The 22,810-nt window shown below is 41.5% G+C and overlaps 1 protein-coding gene across 8 annotated transcripts in view; it reads right to left on the bottom strand.

Annotated features, from left to right (window-relative positions):
* Positions 1–18,224, bottom strand: part of plekha5 (pleckstrin homology domain containing, family A member 5) — a 248,798-nt gene extending 230,574 nt beyond the window's left edge. For 3 of the 8 annotated variants that reach the window (XM_078243205.1, XM_078243203.1, XM_078243204.1), the window contains exons 1-3: positions 18,079–18,219; positions 17,876–17,952; positions 16,974–17,031 (exon numbers count right to left, since the gene is read on the bottom strand). In XM_078243205.1, coding sequence (XP_078099331.1) covers positions 16,974–17,031; positions 17,876–17,952; positions 18,079–18,170 — 227 coding nt within the window. In that variant the 5' untranslated portion in view covers positions 18,171–18,219. Of the gene's footprint in view, positions 1–16,973; positions 17,032–17,875; positions 17,953–18,078 lie in introns of all 8 variants that reach the window. The other 5 variants (XM_078243207.1, XM_078243208.1, XM_078243209.1 and 2 more) reach the window with 2 other exon arrangements.
* Between the last annotated feature and the right edge of the window lie 4,586 nt (positions 18,225–22,810).

Consider the following 22,810-nt stretch of genomic DNA (forward strand, 5'->3'; position numbering starts at 1 on the left):
GTTGCTCAGACACTGTGATGTCTCAAAATCCATTTCCCACAGAAAGGTCTTATCAGTCAGTTGAGAAAAAAGAAGAGCAGATAAGAAGAAGAAAAATCTGAATTTCATTGTTTCGGCTTTCTATTTGTTTCGTTTTTATCTGCTTATCCAACCCTGCACTCGCCCAGTGTTGGGCTTTTGTTCTCCCTCATGTCTGGCTTTGTTACCATGACCTCTAGTCTGGGACCCATTACACATACACAAAACACGATAATTCCAGGAGGTGCAGGTACAGGCACAAACATACCCTATGATGATATGCTACACACTACAGCAGTGGTTCCCAACCTGGGGTCCGGGGACCCCTCAGGGGGGCGACAAGGATCACAAGGGGTGCGCAAGTCTTTATCTGGTTTGAGGTTGAGGTAAACCTCAATAATAGGCTACACTAGAATATATAATGTATACAAAAGTCTGTATAAAAACTATATATTTTTTGTTCTCGCTTAAAATTGTAGGCAGGCTATTTAGTAGGCCAAACCTCTGGGACCTCTTAACCTGGGACCCCTGCTGTCATCAGGTCAGCTGCTAGCTGCTAGCATCCTCGTTTGTCCTGCCGCCACAGCATCACTATTTTATGAATGAAACATGGCGGAGAAACGTAAAAGTGCTGATACCTCCTCTGTATCAAAAAAGAAAGTAAGGCTCTATCTCGAGATCAACTTCGGTTTCGGAGGGGGGGGCTCAGCTTTTCTTAGACATAAGTAGGGGGGGCGCCAAGGAAAAAAGGTTGGGAACCACTGCACTACAGTATATATTCTAGAATGGAAACAATGAAGGATCCCAGGAGAGGTCATGCAAAGTCATCCCTCTCTATCATCCCTGATGTAGGCTGCTTCAGCTGGGATTCCTCTGTTCATTCACAGCCACCAAATTCAAATGAATCAGCTCTCTTTAACACTTCCATGTTGCTTTGTAGCAGTGCCGCGGTCAAGCCGTCTTATTGTCCTGATGTTTTCCTGCTGATCAGCAGGGATAAAAGAATAAAAAGAAGAAAAAAACAGAATGAAGACTAATTATTGTGCTTTTCAAAAGAAGCCTCTGCAGACTGCATCCTTACACTTTTGTGGACGTGCATCATGGTGCATGGTTAAGATTTGTATTACAATGTCTTCTAAGAACATAAATACTCAGGCTTTTACACACACTACTGAAATGCTCTCACACACTATTGAAATGCTCTGAAATACACTCCTGAAATCCTTTTATACAGTATACATTACTACAAACGCTCTCATATACACAACTGAAACTCTAGGATTTCACTTTGGTGTATATGAGAGCGTTTCAGTAGTGTATGTGAAAGCATTTCAGTAGCGTGTGTGAGAGCATTTCACTTGTACTCCCTTCCAACACACACACAAACACACACAACCGGACAAACTCACACGCACACACAAACGCAACACACCTGTTGCTCGTACTGTTTGTATCATTTCAATGACTGCAATGTGTCAATGTCACAATTTGTGCAGCAACTTTTAACAGCGTGTACACCAGACAAGCAGCTGGACACAAGCATGAGTTCTAGATGACAACACTGTCAACTGGACAATTAGTCCAGCAAATGTATGGTAATGCCTTTTTTGAGATATCCTTCTGTCAGACACAGACAAGCTCATTAACATGTTATATCTACCTTGGAAAAGTATGTTACTGCCTATATTAAAAAAACATTGGAAAATATGTTTCAGGTTTATGCTCATTCTGTTAACTTGTATCCTCTAATTCTTCATGTACAATATTTAAATTATAAAAAAGTATTCATTATGCAGCAGAGACATCCATGTCAGGGATATAGATCAATGCAATATAATATCACTATTACAGATGCCTTACTGTGTAAGCAGCATTTCAGTACTGTAGCTGGTTCAGGTTGAAGTGAGTGCAACTACTTTATAGACTGCTGGGCAGTCCAATTTACAACAATGTACGTAGTGTATTTTAGAAAATGTTTTCTTTTATGAAATCTTAATCTGCAGAGTAAAGGTGACTGAAGCTGTCAGATCAATGACATACAGTTTGAGCTGAGCTTGAAACTCTCAGTCAGTGTTCAGCACTGAGCTGGCGGTAATCCAGTATTTTCAGAAGTCCCTCCTGTAGCTGTCCTCGCTCGTGGGAGTTGTACATTTTTATCAGCTGGTGAATCATATTGTCTTTGTCATGGGGTGAGTGTGTCTGTCTGGTCAGTGGGAGTGCATAACAAACAGTGTTTTTTGGTTTGTCTGAATGCATTCACTGTGTCCAGTAGTGATTTAGTCATTCGTTTGGGTTGTATCCAGGATGCAGACACACGTTATTCATCTGGCTATGGGGAAGGTGTATTTGAGACAAACTCAGATTAATAAAAGTTGTTTTCCATTCCTGCAACTTTTCCATTCACTATCAGTATTGCAGTAAAACACACCAACAGCCAAATACAGTAAGGACCCCCGACTGTCCTCAGCTCACCTTGCCCCACATTCAGCTTGATGACGGAAATAGTTGCACCTATGCCGAGGTCAAGGTGCAGGTCTGCTGTGCCACTGGATGCTTTTGTGCTCGTTTTTTTCTTTTCTAATGACAAATCAAATAGCATCTATAATCCCACACTGTTTGTATTTCACTTGTTCTGCATCTACTGATGCAACTCTAAATGCTTGACACCGTCCACACATGCTCTGGTTCACCAGTTCCCTGCGTTGTCCATTAGCAATCTATTGGTTATGATCAATTTTCTGGTATAGCCCCTGTGTGTTACATCTGAACCATCATCACCCATATCCATATAGGTCTGATGTTGTGCCCATTGATAGCATTGAAATTGTGTATACTGTAGATTCAGAACTCATTCTTGATTCGGCATATTTCTTCCATTATCAACATGGTAAGTTAAAGGCTTCAATATTTCTTAACCTGGACCCATTTTTACTTGACAGTGACTGATAGGAACAACATTTTTTTTGTTTTTAAATTGGTCCAGTATCAAGAAAGACGGCAGCTGAGAAACAAGTTGCAATGTAATGGCAAAGGGCAATTGCATACCTTCAATTTACTGCATGTCCACTAAAAGTTCTGTTGTTGCCGCTGTCAGACTCAGATTATTATTCTAAGTGTCTGACAACATTATGAAAGGATCCCTACAGAGATAGATCTTTTAGTTAAAGAGTAAGATCCTTTTAGTTTAACATGAAACAGCCCCAAAATCACCATCACCAAACTCCACCAGACTCCATGTAAATAATCAGGACTTTTAGCGTGTACAGAGCCAGCATATCTCCACCAGACTCAATGTAAATAATCAGGACTTCTTTTTTTTAAGATTATTATTTGGGCATTTTAGGCTTTTATTTGTATAGGACAGCTGAAGACATGAAATGGGGAGAGAGAGGGGGGAATGAAATGCAGCAAAGGGTCGCAGGTCGGAGTCTAACCCACGGGCGCTGCGTCAAGGAGTAAACCTCTATATGTGGGCGCCTGCTCTACCAGGTGAGCTTCCCATGCGCCCTATAATCTGTACTTTTATCATCATAAAACAAACTTCATTTAAAGTGGAAAGAAAGTAAATAAAACTACCAAAAGCCGTCTTGGTTCATCTTTCCACTGTTCCAACAATCACCACTCTGGTTTGGTTGAAATAAACCCTTAATTCACCCATTTACATGTGACAATATGCTGGCTCTATACACGCTAAAAGTCCTGATTATTTACATGGAGTCTGGTGACTGAACAAATACCTCAAGTGGTAACATTGCAGCCTGTATGGCAACTGCCAACTGCAGCGATTTTGCTTGATACTGGACCAGTTTCAAAGAATGTTGTTCCCATCAGTCACTTAGCAACCAAAAACTAGGAAAATGAGGTCCAGGTTGATTGTGTAAATAGCGTATTGTGTAAATAGCGTATTGTGTATATTGTGTCTATGTCTTTGTCGACGCATTATGTACGTCTGTCTGTGGTAGCAAACCAGTTTTCCTTTCAGGGATAAATAAAGTTCACCTTTTCCTAATTGTTGATTAATTGACTTCATTGTTTTAGTACGGCAGACAATGTACACCCCACTCTAACCGGGTGTAGTCTTTTATGGATTATATTTCAGAATATTGCCATTCAGGTAAACGTTGTGTTTACCTGCAGTAGCACAGTTCCCTCCCAGGGATGAGTCCAGCTTCAGATCGTCTAATGTCAGTGAAACTACAGTATTTACAATCCTGACAGACAGACAGACAGACAGCAAGGGTCATATGCAGGGAATGACTTCACTCACACTGTGTGTGTGTGTGTGTGTGTGTGTGTGTTTAGATTGTACAGGAAACTATATTTGAGTAGATCTGCCCCACCCAGCCAACGGCCCACTTAGGAACTCTTTGTCCCAAGACAGAGATATGCGCACACACACACACACACACACACACACACACACACACACACACACTTGCTGTCACAGCATTGCTCGTTAGGATGGAAACACCTGCAAAATTCTGTACGTGATGGAGTACCATGTCCTTTTCCTTTCTCTCTCTCTTCATTTCCTCTCCTCCTATCTCTCTCTGCATCTTATCATCTGTTCACCACTGCCCTGACCACTGGCCTGTAGATATATCCACACACACACACACAGTGTGTGTGTGTGTGTGTGTGTGTGTGTGTGTGTGTGTGTGTGTGTGTGTGGGGGGGTAGAGTGAGTCAGAGGCAAATCTTACCTACAAACCCAACAGTTTGAAGTGACCAGTGAAGCCTCACAACCAACCACTAGATTGGGTTTCACTAACTGGGACCTGAGGCATTTCTCATCATTTTAATGTTCTCTCCTTCACTCAGACATTAGCACAAACCTTTCCTACAATCACTGGTCTTTGCTTCCAACAAACTAGGAAAAACACTGCAGAAACATTGTCGTTTCTGCTCTGTTTTAACAGTTTCTGTTGTGATAGCACTAAACAGTATATCATAATATACATTTTCTGGATATTCAATAGAGAAACTGTTCAAAGATCAAATCATGTGATGGGATTGTCTGTTTGTGGTTAATCCGGTGAATTAAATACCTGAAAGAAATCTTCTTTACCTTATCACACACACAAACAGGATGTAGATGCAGTATAACTGGAAAGTAGTCCCGCTTACTGATTTGCAAAAGTGCAAATACATTTTAATTCATAGGGATAGCTACCATGACGGACACACTGACGGTGGGTTGACAAACTTCTCACAGTGTGTGTAATGCCATATCGCCCATCCACGGCTAACCAAATCAGTTTCTGAATAAATCTGAGATAAAAACGTGGGCCATGCGGTTCAAACAGCTGCTCAGTAGGTTGGGGATTCAGGGTTATCGTCTGACGTTTGTTCCCATTGGATGTGTTACAGGCTAAAGCAAAAATGCAAACTAGTTAAGTGTCCTGTAGCTTTGCGAAGCTAAATTTTTTGCACATTCTGTTTGAAATCAGATACTAACTGCCAACAATGAGAGCATGCAACTTTGAAGACAGCAAGCAAGCAAGGACCAGACACAGCCATGCTCCTCAGTATTCTGCCCTTGTTTGCTCTCCAAACCTGTTCTGTGCTCATGAATGTGTCACTGCACGCTGCAGGGCTCACCCCGCAGTTACAGTCTTTTCTCTTCATGCCACTTTCTACTTCTACTCCGCTACATTTCAGAGAGAAATATTGTACTTTTTACTCCACTACATTCATCTGTTACAGCTTTAGTTACTAGTTACTTTAGTTACTCCACTACATTCATCTGTTACAGCTTTAGTTACTAGTTACTTTAGTTACTCCACTACATTCATGTGTTACAGCTTTAGTTACTAGTTACTTTAGTTACTCCACTACATTCATCTGTTACAGCTTTAGTTACTAGTTACTTTAGTTACTCCACTACATTCATCTGTTCCAGCTTTAGTTACTAGTTACTTTAGTTACTCCACTACATTCATCTGTTACAGCTTTAGTTACTAGTTACTTTAGTTACTCCACCACATTCATCTGTTACAGCTTTAGTTACTAGTTACTTTAGTTACTAGTTACTTTACACATTCAGATTACTGCACACTAAACACATGTAGTTTATAAAAGCTGATGTTTGATTCTAAAGTAAACTAACCAACAATATAACAGCTACAAGTCCAGCTGAGATGATCAGACCATTAAACACACAACTGGTTGGATCATTTACACTTTCTATAATGGCAGGAGAGTTCTTTACTTTTAATACTTTAACTACATTTTCCTGATGATACTTACAGACTTTTACTGAAGTAACATTTTGAATGCTGACTTTTCCTTGTAACAGAGTATGTTTTCGGTGTGGTATTAGTACTTTTACTTTAGTAAGGGATCTGAATACTTCTTCCACCACTGTTTCTCAGCACAGACATGCAGTGGTGCAAGTGCACATGCATACTGTACACAAGTATGTACATGTGACGTCACTGTGTGAGCCTCACTTCACAACAGCACAGGTGTGTCAGATGTTGTTTGCATCATGTCTTGATGATGATTACTGGAGGGTGACCTTACAGATGGGTTTTTTCTATACTTTTGTTTTTATATATTGTGTTTGTTGGAGCAGGCAATGCAAGAAGAAATTCTGTGTCACAATACAGTAGAATCTTATCTTACCGACCAAAGCAAATTCATTGTAAGGGTTACTTAGTTGGCAATAAATCCCTTTCTGACTCGGATTAACATTTGACCACAGTGCACTGCAGGCATTAAGTTGTGTGTTATGGTGGGCGGGAAGCAACAAGGCTACGTTCATGTTACTCTAACTGTTTATGTTGTGGTATTCCCAAAGCACTGAGCAGTTGCTATGCTGAAACACACACACACACACACACACACACACACACACACACACACACACACACACACACAAAATGGAAGAGAGAAATAGGCAGAGACAGCCGGGGTGGCCTGACATGACCACCACCCCTCCTCTTAGGATCACTCTCTGATTCTCTTTCCCTTCCATTCCTCCGTCCTCTCTGTGCATCTGTTCATCTGTCTGTGCGTTAGCAGAGAGGATCATGGGGCTCTGCAGCATAGCCAGACTTTGAAAACATCTCCTCCTCTTTCATCTCCACATGCTTCAGGCTAAATGACAACTCCACAAACCAGGCCCCGCTTGTTAAATGTCCCACTGCAGAGGTCAAAGGTCAGCTGCATGTCAGAGTCAGGGAAGTCAGATTCCAAACAGCCAGTGTGCTGTGTTGACCTCTCCAACTCCCTCCCAGTACGCCTCTTCTACTCATGTTGCAGCTCCTCATTGGAGCTATATTGAGCTCACACAGTGAAATATTCAAACCCAAGATGCCTTGTTACATTAAAGAGGCCTTGTGTATCACTTTATCCACCTATTCCTATATGTCAGTCTCACATACAGTTTAAAGGGCTGGGTATCGTTAACAAATGTTTGATACCAGTACCGATACCAATACCAAGGGTTAGGATTTTAGAAGATTTTATCCTTTTATGGCACTATAAACTGTTCACGTTACAGCCCTTTACTTAGATTGAAATACTTTTATTGTAGGTATATAATATATGGTCTATTGGTGAAGTAGCATTGATCACTTTGAGGGGGGGGATACATTTAGTCCTCACAGGAGGGTAAAAATAATTCAGCAGAGGCAGGGATATATAGACCAGAAAGGGGGAAATCCGACGTATCCCCCCCCCCGGAAAATCGCACCCTGCTGATCCCGATACTGGCTTTTCAGGCAGTATCTGAGGCATTTTCGATACTGGTATCGTTATCAGAACAACTCAATTATAAATCAGTTGCTAACTCCTGCACTACTGAGCCCTTCCACACACACCGCACCAGCTGATGACCGGGAAGTGTGCATGTGAGAAGGTGTGTGTCCCGACTGGATTAATAACTTATTTGTCGAGTTGGGCCAGTGTAAATATTTTCAAAGCGGTTTGATATTAAATCAAACACCGGACCAACCCAGTAACCCAACTCTGTCATATATCGGCTCAGCACCCCAAAAAACACATGAACTGTCCAGTGAACAAACACGTGTGCCGCCGTCACTACACTGAAACGTTAGCCCCAAAAGAAATGTAGCAAGCTAAGCTACAGCAACATGGGAAAAGTAGTCGTTTTTTTATACATCCATGTCCACGACACACATGTGTGCTTGGCGGTGGCGGCAGTGATCCTCAGCAGAAAGCTTTCGATGCGCTGAGCTTCTCAAATGCTTTGGGCAAATGTAGCCTAGCTTTTGTGAACGCTACCACACTACATGTTCAATAAAAGAGATTGGATTCAGAAAACAGATCCTCTCCTGAGAAATGCAGTTAAACTAGTTACACCGCAACTGCCCAACACTTCTTAATGCAGTAGGCTACAAATTGGATTTAGCACTGTGACGCCAGGCACAGGTTGCTGATTCACTTCAAATCAATTTTATTTATAGTGTCACATCCTAACAGGAGTTATCTCAGGACACTTTACAGATAGAGTAGGTCTAGACCACACTCTATAATTTACAAAGACCCAACAATTCCCCCTAAAAGCAAGCATTTGGTGCGACATTGGCAAGGGAAATCCTCCTTCCTGATGTAGGCTACTTTTTAATTTGCCAGACCGTGTCATATATTAACAAACGCCGCATACCAGTATAACCTCGTACACTTGACCCGACAAACCAGAAATCAACCCAACTCAACTTATTTGTTTCATATCTAATGTAATAATATATTTTGAGGTCAAGCAATAGTCAAGCAAAGTGACTGTCAGAAGTCAGAATTGATCTGTGTTCTGGATCAGTGAGCACAGACAGACAGACAGACAGACAGACAGACAGACAGACAGACAGACAGACAGGTTCAAAAAAGGTGCTGTGACCGCAGTCCGCTAACTTGTTGCTCTTGCTACCAATATTAGCTATTCTGTATTCTGTACAGTGTAGCTTGATTTGCTAAACTCTATGATGACTAAGGAACTTTTTGGCTGACTTTTTTAGGGTTTTATGTCGACCAAAACTCTTAAGTGAGAAGGCTATATGACACATGCAATAATACAGTCAAAGATATTTGACTTTCATGATGAAATAAAAGCATGTCAGTAAACCATACTGTACATGTCTGGCCCTTGATGTGATTCTTATTTTCCAGTGTGGCCCTTAGTGAAGTTGAGTTGGACACCCCTGTCCTACCAGGTCTCATTAGGCAACAGGACGTAATCAAATTAGGTCTTAATCCAGGGTATTTTAACAGTCTCGATCCAGCATGGCATTTTCCTTCATAGAATCGGTTATCCTACACCGGGCCTGACTATAGAATGGGATGTGCACCGACTGCACACATATCTGTCTGCATCTTCTGACAGAAATATGAATATGTAGTAGCAGTATCACTATTTTTACCAGATATAATATAAAAAATATGATTTAGTAGGGATATCATATGGACCGCCATGAGAATTCATTCATATGCACAGTCATAAAACCCATATACACTGTCAAGTGTGAGAGCGTAGTGGGAAACACATTTTACAGAACAGAGTCCTACTAGTAGCACCCACTGGGACTGAATCACAGGGACAAAGAGAGAAATGCTCCGAGAGACTGAAAGAAGAAACCAACACAGAGAAGTCAACGAGGAATACAACCGCTCATGTAGATGATATGCAGAATGGTGACCGATTAAAGGGCAAGCCTGAATAAATGAATGGAGAAGCGAATGAATATAAATAACAAATGCTGAAGCTTGTATACAGAACACTGGGACTCACTGAATAGGTTGTCACTGGGGATTTAGTCGGCCATGTTTTCATCCAGCTTGACAGCAATATTACCAGTATTTACTGTTGTAGGACCCAAAGCTAACTAAAAGTCATTTTGAGCTTGTTTGTATTTGCTCATGTGTAAGTTTCTATATTACTATACTTATTTGGTTATATTTTAGGTGTGTGGTACAGATCTAATGTATTGTAGTTCTATGTTTGAGCTACTGCGCAGGTCCCCTGTGTTTTTGGTAGAGAAAAAAAAAAAAGAGTTGTTTTGGGCCAGCGGGAACTGCGGCGCAAAACGTTTTTTTGACCGTAACGTAACGTCTGTAACGAATAAATAATGTAATGAAGAACAAAGGTCGGAGAGTTGGAACAGCAGGTTGGACGTTTTCAATGTAGATTCCTGACTGAGAGAAGCTTGGGGAAATGTTTGGATGAAAATAGAAGACTTGGCTGTCCAGGAAGATGTGCTAATAGATCCACAAAACGCAACAAGGTTACGTGACCGCAAACTTAACTAAAGAAGTGGAAATAAAGAACGAGTCAGGACTAATTGTGCCTACTGCTGACAGAAGTGGATTTAGTACAAGGTTTGATTTTGCCACTACAACTGTATTGTATCAAACACTCGACAAACAACCTTGCTAACCTTAACATCGCCCAATTCTGCATCAACCCACTATCATCCCCTGCTACTGCAACAACAGCTGCAGCATTGCACACGTCAGGGTATCATCTTTCAAATCACAGTTTGACAAATTAGGAGTGGGCAATATATCGAAATATTATCCACATTGATATATGAGGCTAGATATCGTCTTAAATTCTTGATATCGTAACATCGTGATATGACAAGCCTTTTATGGTTTTAAAGGCTGCATTACAGTAAAGTGATCTCATTTTCTGAACTTACCAGACTGTTCGAGCGGTTTTATTATTTGCCTTTGTCCACTTATATCATTGTCACTGTATCCACTAGGGGTGGGAATCACCAGAGGCCCCACGATACGATATTATCACGATACTTGTGTCACGATACGATATTATCACGATACTTGTGTCACGATACGATATTAGTGATTTTAAACATATTGCGATATTCTGCAATATATCGCAATTTATTAGCTTTTTTCCAACTTCAGATGATGTCCCCAAAGCAAAACTTTGTCAACATCTGTTTTGTCTCTGGTTTGTTCATCTCACTTCAATTTTCCATCTAGTGGACTGAAAAAGCAGTTGATCGTATTATTCTAGTACCAAAAGGTTACATTCTCATGTACAATTTATATTAGCCATGTTCTGATCTCAATACCAGTATATGAAAAGCCTCCGATACTGCCTAAAATGCTGGTATCGGAAAGTACTGCAGTTTATGCACCGATCCGATACCACGTAATTTAGCCCCGAAGAAAATCTACTTTAAAGTAGTTTATTTAAGTTCTTTTTCCGTTATGACTGACTGTCAAACTGCAGAATAAAAGAAAGTTTTATGGCGTTCATTGTTTGTGTTTGTTCATGTTTCACAAAGACTTTAACCTGAGCCAATGATAGCAATCCCATCACATCCATACAGGGATAGTAGTATACTGCTTTAAAAACATAATAAAATATATGACACACTGGTATCAGATCAGTACTCGGTATCGGCTGATACGCAAGTTCAGGTATCAGAATCACTATAGGGAACAAAAAAATCGGACCATCTCTAATGTATATAATGAATGATTGATACTTGGCATCTGTGTATCGATACAGTACTGCCATGGAAAATATCGCAATACTATGTTGTATCGATTTCCCCCCCCACCCCTTGTATCCATATTATTGGTGATTATTTATCTAAAATCTCATTGTGTTAATATTTTGTGAAAGCACCACTTGTCAACCCTATATATCGTCACAATATCGACATTGATGTATTTTGTCAAAAAATATGATGTCTGATCTTCTCCATATCGCCCAGCTGTGACAAACCTTTGCTCGTTCTGATGGGAAAATATCAAACCAACTAAATGTATTCTTCTTCAATTTGTGAGCAACAGCAGCATGCAACAACCCAAAGCTAAAGTACCCTATACTACTAATACAGCATAAAAGTATCACATTACTCTCACAAAGTCAGATGATACATATGCGATAGTCACATGTTGATCATTTCCATATTTTGAAGACATTTAGAGACAATTCTTGGTTCTGGAGCTGATGTGGACAGCTCATGAAGCAACCACAACAGCTGACTGGTGAAGGCAATGTGGAAGTGACAGTTCCTCTAATACAGTAGCCTCATACATAAGCATAATTTACGATAATCTAATCTGGGCTTCTTTGTTGGTTTTCATTGCTTTTTTCCAACATTGCTGCCACATTTTTGTTGCTTTTTTCTGAGTTTTTGTTGCCTTTTACTGCAGTTTTTTGACTTTCAAGGGTTTTTTGGACACTTTTCTCTACGTTTTTGACGGCTTTTTTTCCTAAAGTTTTTGTTGCTTTTTCCGACATTTGTTTTTTCACTTTTTTTTCCAATACATGCAGACATGTCCCGGGGCCTCCCTAGATAGATCTCAACCCCCCTAATGTGAACCCAAAGTTACACCCTTGGCCTCATAGATGTTCCACAATAATCTGACTACAAAATCAAAGAGGAAAAATCCCAATTTGGAATCTCGCAATCCTTATCAGGGTCCAATCTGCATCAGGGAAAGTCATGTTTGCTACAGCGTCACAAACTGTGGGTTAATATAGCCCCCACCTAGATCACTGGCCAAAAGCATGAGCATGCAATATGTTCTATAACGACACATGAGCTGCCATGTTTCATTTAAAGCCAAAACTTCTTTGCGATGCCATGGGTGAGTGCAGGAGCAATCAGTTAGTCGTGCAGAGCTGAACACCTTGGCAGGACTTCAAAATCGAGACAAATCAAAGAAAACAATGTTTAGAGAGGCATTTGGAAGACATTGCAGCAGCCCTGAACACTGACAGTCATGCACAACAACCCAACTGAAAATGTGGCCCAGCCCTCCATGTTTCAGTTCTCCCTGAAACAACAGCAGTTTGGACTGAAGACACAGAAGTCACAAAGCAGAAACAAAAGGCCTGTAACGTCTCTTCCTCATATTCCACTTGTGCGTCGCACGCTCTGAAATCAGGATTGCGTCAATGTTTTTCGTTGAATCAGTGTGGTTTCACCCAAATGCTTAGTCTAAAGTGTTGCTATGTGATGACAATGCAGCTGAGTCAGTTTACCCCCGAGCGGGCTTTATTACAGCAACTCATGATTAGCGGAATCCCAACAGGCTTTACAATGACACCGAGGATAGCAACATTAGGGGTGGAACAAAACATTGATCTGGAGCAATATATCGATTCAATGATCCATGATCTAATATTATTGATGCAAAGTGAAAATATTTATACATATCGTCTCTAAGATGCCACTTTATATTTATTCTTTTTAATAAGTAATGTAATGACATTGTCAAATCATGCTTTAGTTGCTTTTTGTATACAGTATATATAAATGTAACTGAATGTGTGAAACAGGTGTATCGTTTCATATCGGCCGCATGCTGCTGAACTGAATCAAAATCAAATCATATCCAGACAGACTTTAAGATATTTAAGATATTGTTGTCCAAAGAATCAAGATAATATTGTTTCATGATAAAACCAGGGTTCCTACAGGTTTCACCAAGTCAAATTTAAGACTTTTTAAGACCTTTTTCAAACCGTTATGAATAAAATGTAAAACCTACTGTATATCACGACATCAGAAACTAACGATGTCAGAGCCTGGAAACATCGTCTGAAACAATTCCCCGATTCCCTCATTGGCATTATAGGACTGGTGTCTAGATCGGCTGCAATATAACAGCTAGAGACAGAAAGAACTACAACACCACAGAATAAAAAAAAAAAAAAACATTGTAAAGCGCTGCGGGAACATTTCAATGAGCATTAGCAGTAGCGTTACATTGACATAGTTAAATTAAGACCTGTTTAAAATGATTTAAGACCGAGAACACAATACTTCAGCAAATGTAAGACTTTAAGGCCTACAATTTTGATTTTGAAATTTTAGACTTAAGTCCCTGCGGAAACCCTGTAGTCTGGGAAAACCCTGACGAACTTCCGGTAAATTTGAGATTTGCTCTGCAAGTCAGTCTGGCCAAGAGCTCATTCAAGCCCATTTACCAATTGTTTTCCAAATCGAGGCACCAATCACAACTGTTGAGGCGGGCTTTACACGATTTTTGTTTACATTCAACATTAAGCGCAGCAACCCGTTGATGCAGCTGTCGCTGCTACATCACCCGGATCGTTGGTCTGATTGGTTGAAGGACTATCCAATTGCGCCCAGAGGCATTTGAGCGGCGTCTGTTGGTGACGCCCCTTTGGAAATGGGCTGTGAATGAAGCTTGCCCAGACCCTTCTCAGTTACAACTAAGATGGGTCTGGTGTCAACCAGGCTAGAAATCCTGTAAAACATGTGATTTACGCCCCTAATAAATATATTCAAAATGCTAACTTGAAGATCTAAAAAAAGGCAGGAGCAGATTGACCCCCACCTTCAAGGGCTGAGCCTGGGGAGTGACCGCCTATCGACAGACAATCAGAGGGCAACAGTGTCCTCTGACACCACCGATGTAGAGGGAGCAGCCAGGCCAGGGTTCCAATAATGGGCTGATAGAAAAGTGACTGGGCAGGAATTTGGGAGGAATTTGAAGGATTTGAAGAAGTGGTGATGATGCCGTGTTGTTCAGTCAATATAAGACTGGGCCTAATTGTTCAGTCAAATGCTGGCCATTGTATTCAAGACTGTGAATGTGGCAGCATGAATCCTTAGCCTGCAATCCAGTCTGAGTCAGCCAATACCAGAGAAAACACCAGTGGCTGTCTGTTCAGGCCTCTATCAATGTCTATCCTCTCTGTCACGAAATGCAGACGCTGGTACAAAAATGTCTAACAAATGACCGTTTCACCCACAATCCTTAGTCAGGTTGTCTGCCAAAGTTCAGAGAATAAAAGCACATTTGTGTTCCTCCAAACAACTAGAGAGGAGGCTTGTGGTAGTTTTCTGATACCTCGCCTTGGCTTTAGATGAGGTGGTCCATCAATTCGGTCCAGGGTTTCCCCCAGTGTATTGCAGGTCTGATATGGCCCACTGGGCCTAAGTTGCCCCCCTCACCAGGCCTAAGCCACTGGGAATTATTTTGTAATGGATTTTTAAGACGTTTTTAAACTACAGTTACAGTGGGGCGGCTCGGTTGGAAACATAGTCACATTTTTGAATCTCCAGTTAGCTGACTTAACGTAGGACCCTGAGGAATCGTTCATATAGGTTTTTAAATTCTCAATTTTGCGATTCCGTCCACGATTCTGTTACCACAGAAGCTATTGGTCTCTACATTAATGCTGCCAGCATTAATCAGCATTGATCAGTTTGGGACCGGCCCCCTGACAGACCCTTGTAAAAAAAAAAAAAAAATAAAAAAATAAAAAAAATTTAAAAAAAGACACTTGCCACCGGGCTAAACAACTTTTCTGGAGGAAACCCTGCGGTCAGAGAAGCATTTCCAGCCCACGTTCACTCTCCACCAGTGCTGCCAAACCTTTCCTTTGGAATGTAACCTTAATAAAATGAAGCAATGTCTACTTGTGGACCATTTGGAGTTCTGCTAAACGACCCAATTGGTCCCGACATACTACAGGGTTCCCACACATTTTCCATGGACAACATAAATTACATATATTAAACAAATAAACCTTCTTGTCTTTTTTTGCCATGCTTTAGAGACAAAAGTCGCCAACTTCATATGAATTAAATTTAAACAAGCACTCCATTTTGTCGTCATCAGTACACCAAAACATGGTGTACTGATGAATATATTTTCTTTGTTATATCAGGCTGGCACTGGCTTTTAAGCATGAGGGGAAACAGAGCCAATTGTACTATCAGTGTATTAATTATGCCTTGCCTTACTGGCTCAACACCAATTGTTTGACCGTGGCCCTCTGAATTTCAGTGTCAGTCCCAACTGCTGTACACAATCTCATGCCTCCCTGCACCCCCTCTAAAAGTGTCCTGTTCTGATCCCAACGTGCCCTAAATGTCTTCTGGCTGCATTCACACCTGTCTACCTGTCACATCTGACTGCCAGTGACCCATCCAACTGACTGACTGTGTTTGCATGCAAGCTCTTCACATGTGTAACTGTGCTTGTGTATTTACATGTCTCGTGTGCACGCATTCTGCATGCATTCATACATACCAATGAGCAGCGGTTGTGGGCTATTTATAGAGCGGCTATATTAGCTCACCATATGTGTCAGCTGCTGCGCTCAAAATGGCCACAGAGACACAAGCAACAGTAGGAAAACTAGGTGGGAAAGTAGGTAGAACAAATGAAAGTGCCTGCTCACAACCTCAGAGAGAGAGTGTGTGTGTGTGTGTGTGTGTGTGTGTGTGTGTGTGTGTGTCTCAGCTATGGGAGTATAGGAGGCTGCGAGCTGCAGGGCATTTTTGTCGTCAAACAGGTCCACAAAATACAAATGTACGCAAGGAACTGGAGTTGCCAATAACCCTGCTGGAAAGGTTACACACACATACATACATACATACACACACACACACACACACACACACACACACACACACACACACACACCAACAAGTAGAGCCTGTTCAGCACAGCAGAGAAGCCTCTGAGTCACACTAGCTTGACAAACTTGCATCCCACTGACAGCAAAGGCTTGATCCCAAGCAAATCCCTCCCTTGGAGTGTGTGTGTGTGTGTGTGTGTGTGTGTGTGTGTGTGTGTGTGTGTGTGTGTGTGGACAAGGAGAGAGAGACTTAGAGAGAGAGGTGAAGGGCGAGAGCACGACAGCAGAAAGCCTCAACAGCAGCGAGAGAAAGTCAATGCCATCCATATTCACACTGATTGTCTGTGTGTGTGTGTGTGTGTGTGTGTGTGTGTGTGTGTGTGTGTGTGTAACAGGACGGGCAAACAGAGATATTTATGCATTCCTCCAGCAGGGCAGAGAGGCAGAGAGAGGTGGGCGTTGATGAGAGCTGAGGGAAATCTCTGTGCCCACCGACCAAACAAAGCAGCCGCTCACCGCCGGAGACGGCTACACTCCAACTGCCTCACTCCCTATCTGCATCCATTAGTCTCTTCCTAGCTCTCTTACACCACACATTCCAACTCACTTGATGAAGCAGCGAGCTCCCTCGAATGTGTATCCTTCCTCCCATCCTGTTGGTAAATCTGTGAGGACAGGGGGGGAGAAAACACAGGACACGAAGACATAAGCAGCTGTGCAGAGATGTGTAGCCGATTACACATTACACACACACACACACACACACACACACACACACACACACACACCTGCACAGCAATGCAGTGTCTAGGACCACAAATAGCTCATTTGGCTTGTGCCCTTTTAACATACTTCCGCGCCCCCTCCCCAATAACCAGAGCAGACATTGCAGGATTACTCAATCATTCTGTCTCGTAATGTGCACGGCTCTGCCTCCAGCTGTTCGAACACACTGCTGATCTGTATGTACCGTTGCCTTATCACCCGTCATCCCCTTTTCCTGTCGCGGCAGAATGTGTCTTTTTTTTATTTCGGAATCTGGGCTTTGCACTGACGCACTGTATTGTTCTTTAGAGCAGCGTCGGTGCCTTGTACGTGTGCTCAGAAGAAGACTGGGTTTCTGCAGCAAACGTTCGCCTTGCACTGGGAAATGTGTCAAATGTCACTGCAGGGAATCGGCTCCGAAAATCGGTTCACGCCTACGTGACGGAACTTTTAAAAAGTGTGTCGCAAAGTGTCCAGGTGGAGCGCGCGGGGGAGGGTCCGCCACCGCCAGAGGAGAGGAGAGGAGAGCGGAGGAGGCTGTTGCTCTGCCGCAGAGAGAACACATCTCCCCTCATCGTCTCCCGCGGCTCTCTCCGACAACTTGTCGACCCCTTTTTTCCCCCCACCGTGACGTTCCCAGGTGCCGCGTGTGTGTGTGTGTGTGTGTGTGTGTGTGTGTGTGTGTGTGTGTGTGTGTTTTCGCCGAAGACTGAAGAAAAAAACACATTATCAAAGATTGTTTACCTGGAGTTTTTCTGTGGCCCGTGATTACGGCTTCTCCAGTAACGGGATGCAGCCAGGTTGTGCTCTTCGCTTCTTCGCTGTTGGTGGAAGAAAAACGGGGGGGAAAGGTGAACACAGAACCCGAAAAAAGACAAACAGGGGAAAATGCGTCGGAGAAATAAGCAGTGCATATCCATAAATCCATGTGTCCGCGTGATATTTACTTGATAAAGAATATGCGTCCATCCCGAGTCACCCCGTAACTCCAGGCAGAGGGAAGGCAGGAGAGCCAGTCCGGCTTAGGATCCGCCGCCATGTCTAGCTCAGAGCTCCACTGCTCTGGTTCTACACACAGGGGCTGGAGTGCGCGGCACCGGGCCAAGCGCGCGCACGCACAATCCCTCGCAATCGCTTCCAAGAGATGGGGGCGCGCCTAGAGGATGAAGACACAAGTAATGATTTTGTGCCCAGTGAGGGCAGGCGCTGGGCTATTTTTCCTACGGCTGTGTGACTGATTAAATAAATCAATAAATCAATAAATAGATAGAGAGATAGATTTTTTTTTTTAATACTTTATTAATCCCAAATTGGGATTTTTTTTCCTCTTACAAGCAGCAAGTAACAAGGACACACACATACTCACACTCATACAGAAAATGCAAGAAATATACTAGAAATGATAAATAAGACCTATAAAATAAAATAAGATAGGAATGCCAGAACAACTACTGAACAAATATACTTAGAGGGATGAAAAAGAATGTACATGTATATACAAGTGCAGAATAAAATGTAAAACCTACATACATAGTATATACAGTATAACAAAATAAAATAAGTATAATATTAAATATGAAGTAACCAGTGTGCAAGTAGTATTTAGTAGAATTTGCCTTAATGAACGTTCAGTATCAGTGTGATTCCTGCTCGCGCTGCCAGAGTTATTCAGTTTATAATCAATCAATCAACCAATCAATCAATCAACCAATCAATCAATCAATCAATCGTCATGTTGCAACAAATCAATTCAAATGTAATTGAGAAAACAACTCAATACTGAATAATTATAAAACATGAACAATTAAAATGAAGAAAATGTTTATGACATGTTTATGACAAAATGCTCAAATAAATAAAAACTATGAGGATCAACATTATATCTAGGGCTGGGTAACGAATTCAATACTTTTTAGGCACCAACTGATTGCCTAAGTATCGAGTATCAAAAATGCCTCTTCATTCAATACCCAATTTCAATACTTAAGGAGTAAATCTCATCAGCGTCAGTGAGCCAATCAGCATGCAGCATTCGTCTACCAAGATCTAATAATGTCTGTGGTTGGCTGTAGAGACAGGGCTCATGTGGGAGGAGCTGGAAAATAAAAAGATTTGTGCCGTAATGTGTAATGTTGTCATTTCTTTTTGTTTTATTGAAAAAAGTATCATTTAGGAACCGGTATCAAAGTCCACGTACTGGTATCGCTACTGGTGTCGGACATTTTTAAACGATACCCAGTCCTGTTTATATGTATATGTTACATGTATGTATGTAATATTTATAGTATACTGTATTCAACAACATAGGGAAAAAACAATAGAGTAATAGATGTAAAGTGTGTTACTTTAGTTAAAAAGTAATATTGCACATGATATTGAAAACATATTTAGCACATGATATTTAAGAAGTAATATTGCCCATGATGTAATTTCCCTCCTGGGGATCAATAAAGTATATATATAAAAAAGAAGAAGTAAGATTGCACATTATGTTGATATTTTTGTTCTCAGTGTTGTTTCAGACCGAAAGCTTGCTATCCCCAAAAAACCCACCTGACCTTGGTTCTACAATACAATACTGTTGTTCAGGAGTCACCATCTTTTTCCTCTTGCCATTCTGATCCAAAACCTAAGTCCCCTGCTCCTGTTGAAACATGTCACAGAGCCTAACTGTGTGATTGGAAGCATCCAGCGTTGTTTTGGTGAAACATGCACGTAGGGAGGCGAGCTCTGGAATTCAAATGGCTGTCGAGTGTGTGTGATGAGAATTGTATTCAGAAAATATTATTTGATTGTTTCTTCTATAGCTCGAAGGATGTTTACCGAATCGACCTGAGTTTAGATTTTTTGTTGGCAGAGATCGAATTAGTCTTGATAATAATATTAATTATGGGGCACTAGTCAGTTCAAATTGAATAAAATGCAGGAAATGAGACCACACCTGGTAGAATTTACCCCTACAATCATTCAGTCTTGCTATAAGATCTTCAAATGAGGCTGTGTCTGTCATTAAATTATTGTTCTTCTTGATGTAGGAAACACAGCATACTTCTTGTCCAATTCAACTAAATCCATCTACTTATTGTCAGATTAAGCCTATCTTTAGTCTTTGGCATAGCTGTCTAATTGCATAACCACTTCTCAGCAGTCACTCAGCAATATCCTTCAAAAGCAATGATGGTTTAATCCTAAAATCCCCCTTTTCTGCAGCAAAAAGCTCTAATGAGAGCTCAGGACAGTGCTAATGTCCAGTAATGAGGGGCTCCTTCTCGGAGACAGCCAGCATCTTTTGGATCGTTTGCGTCATGGGAGGTCACACCTATAGCTCAACTGGCTGGAAATCCCTCCGCCACCCAAACAAGCCACCTAGCGCCCCTCTGCGCCCCACCCCTCCATTCCCACAACATACGCCTCCTACAAAGCACACACACACACACACACACACACACACACACACACACACACACACACACACACACACACACGTTGTTAAGTCTATCCCCGAGGTCAGAAATAGCTCAGGCACTGAACACACACACAGACACAAACACCCTGGCAAAAGTTGAAATTTTGCCATGGAAATGTCAACACGGAGAATTTAAACCGCATGACTTTAGATAGATAGTTTAGAAAAATACTTCAATACTACACATTTAGACAGGGTTCAGTGTCTTGCTCAGGGACACTTTGACATGTGGCCGGAGGAGCCTGGGATTGAACCACCAATCTTGTGGTTATGCATCATACACATATATTTATTATTATTATTATTATTACACTCTTTGAATGCACAAATTGAAGGAACGAATGAATGAATGAATATTTGTTTTTATTATTGGGTCACGCATAGAAACCTTCTAGTCTTTTTTGCCAAGCTTTAGAAACAAAAGTCGCCAACTTATAAATATTAAATTTAAACTGATTAGATTACATTTCACAGGAGTTGTAATTGTATGAGTTCATTTGATAAATAAATTGATTCATTGATCACCTTATACAGTTAATATGGGAAAAGTGTATGCAAACTTGACTTATTTAGACATTCAGCAGACTTATGCCAAGTCTCCATCCAAATTAAGAGCTGTAATGTTAAACAGATGTCTAGTATATTGGCAAAAGAAAAATATGTTACTTTTAATTTCCACGATTGTTATACCCTTTTTAGGTTTTGGCCACAGACAGCTGCTGGTGCTACTGCACTTGTCCAGGTGGTGCCATTAAACCTCTGCAGAAGAAAAAAGGGAGCACAACAACATGAGATCATTAAAAGAGATCCAGTCAAAGCTCAAACAATGGAAAAACCATGTGGAAAACATGATGGTCTGTTTGGTGTGTTAATGTGAGGAAGGTTACAATCTCCTCATGGCGTCACACAGATCACAGTTTGAGTGTCTTCACTGGAAGCTAACTAGGTTTCCATTTTCTTTTGGAGATATTTCACGTGACAAAGCAACATTATCCTTCCAGTATAAATCCAGTATTCACACTCCTTTCAGCCCGTTCTCAAGCCCAACTCGTAAAATCCTGACTCTTGGTCAGTGTCTCTCAGCGTCAGATAGCGTCTGTATGGAGCAGCAGCTTGACCGCAGCGCTGTAAGATGACGTAGTATGAAAATCCACATAGGGAGGCAGGTTGGGGGGGTGGATGGGTCAAACAACACAGGATACCGGGGTTCATGTCCCATTCTTGTCCCATGTATCACTGAAACGTACATTTTGTAACCCCTCCCACCATCTTTTCCTAACCCTAACTGTCCCGTTCTTGTGCTGCATGTCAGTTAAACGTACGTCCCGACCCAGAGCGTCAAAAAGTGACGCCAAGAGTCCAGACCAAGCAGAATATGACGCTAAAGGAGACTTTTAGCATCAATAACAAACGCCAAAGGCACCTGACCAAGGGTCACTTTCTGACTCAATGGGAGCGAGAATGTGTTGCTCCTTTTGGCTCTTTTTTGGTCTCCACCAACTGCTGAGAAGAATATCCAACTCGTTATGTGCCACGTTCAGCAGCTGGTTGCTAACTTTGTCTGTCTGCTGATGAACCTGCGATTGTTGGAAAGAACGTTGGTGAGAGCTGTGAGAAAGAAGCGCTTTGTAGAGCTGCTTACAGCTGCATGGTTGGATCATAAAAAAGCCACATACTAAGAGATCATTTCATGCATTGTTAGTATAAATAGATCGATATTAGCAGCTTTAAAATAAACATTATAGTATTCAGTAGTGGTTATATTTCACAATAAGGTACCCAGTTGCTTATATACATTCAAATGATCACAGCTTTCCTTGCTTCCATACCTGTTAGGTATATAGCAACTAATTGATATAATAAAACAGGACGGTAGTTTTCACTTTCCCAAACAAAGTCCACTCAAAGAATGATAATACACTAAAACACTGTATATTTTAGTCTATATGGTTCTATCCAAGTTTATCATTCCTGTTTACGATGGTAATAACTCTTTTTGGGCTTTTACTTTGAAAGGTTGTCCACAAGAAAATGATATACACTGCATTGAATGTGTGTGTGTGTGTGTGTGTGCGCCCCCCCCCACGGGAGCCCTCCATAAAGCCAGCTAATTACTAATCCCCTGTGTTAAAAGCAGCCGATTAGAGCGCGTGCAGCGCCACAGACAGACAGACAGGCGTGTTAGATCTTCGTTCAGGCTGTGAAGGTCAAGC

Source organism: Sander vitreus, chromosome 23, assembly GCF_031162955.1.
Source record: "Sander vitreus isolate 19-12246 chromosome 23, sanVit1, whole genome shotgun sequence".
Taxonomy (NCBI): Eukaryota; Metazoa; Chordata; class Actinopteri; order Perciformes; family Percidae; genus Sander; species Sander vitreus.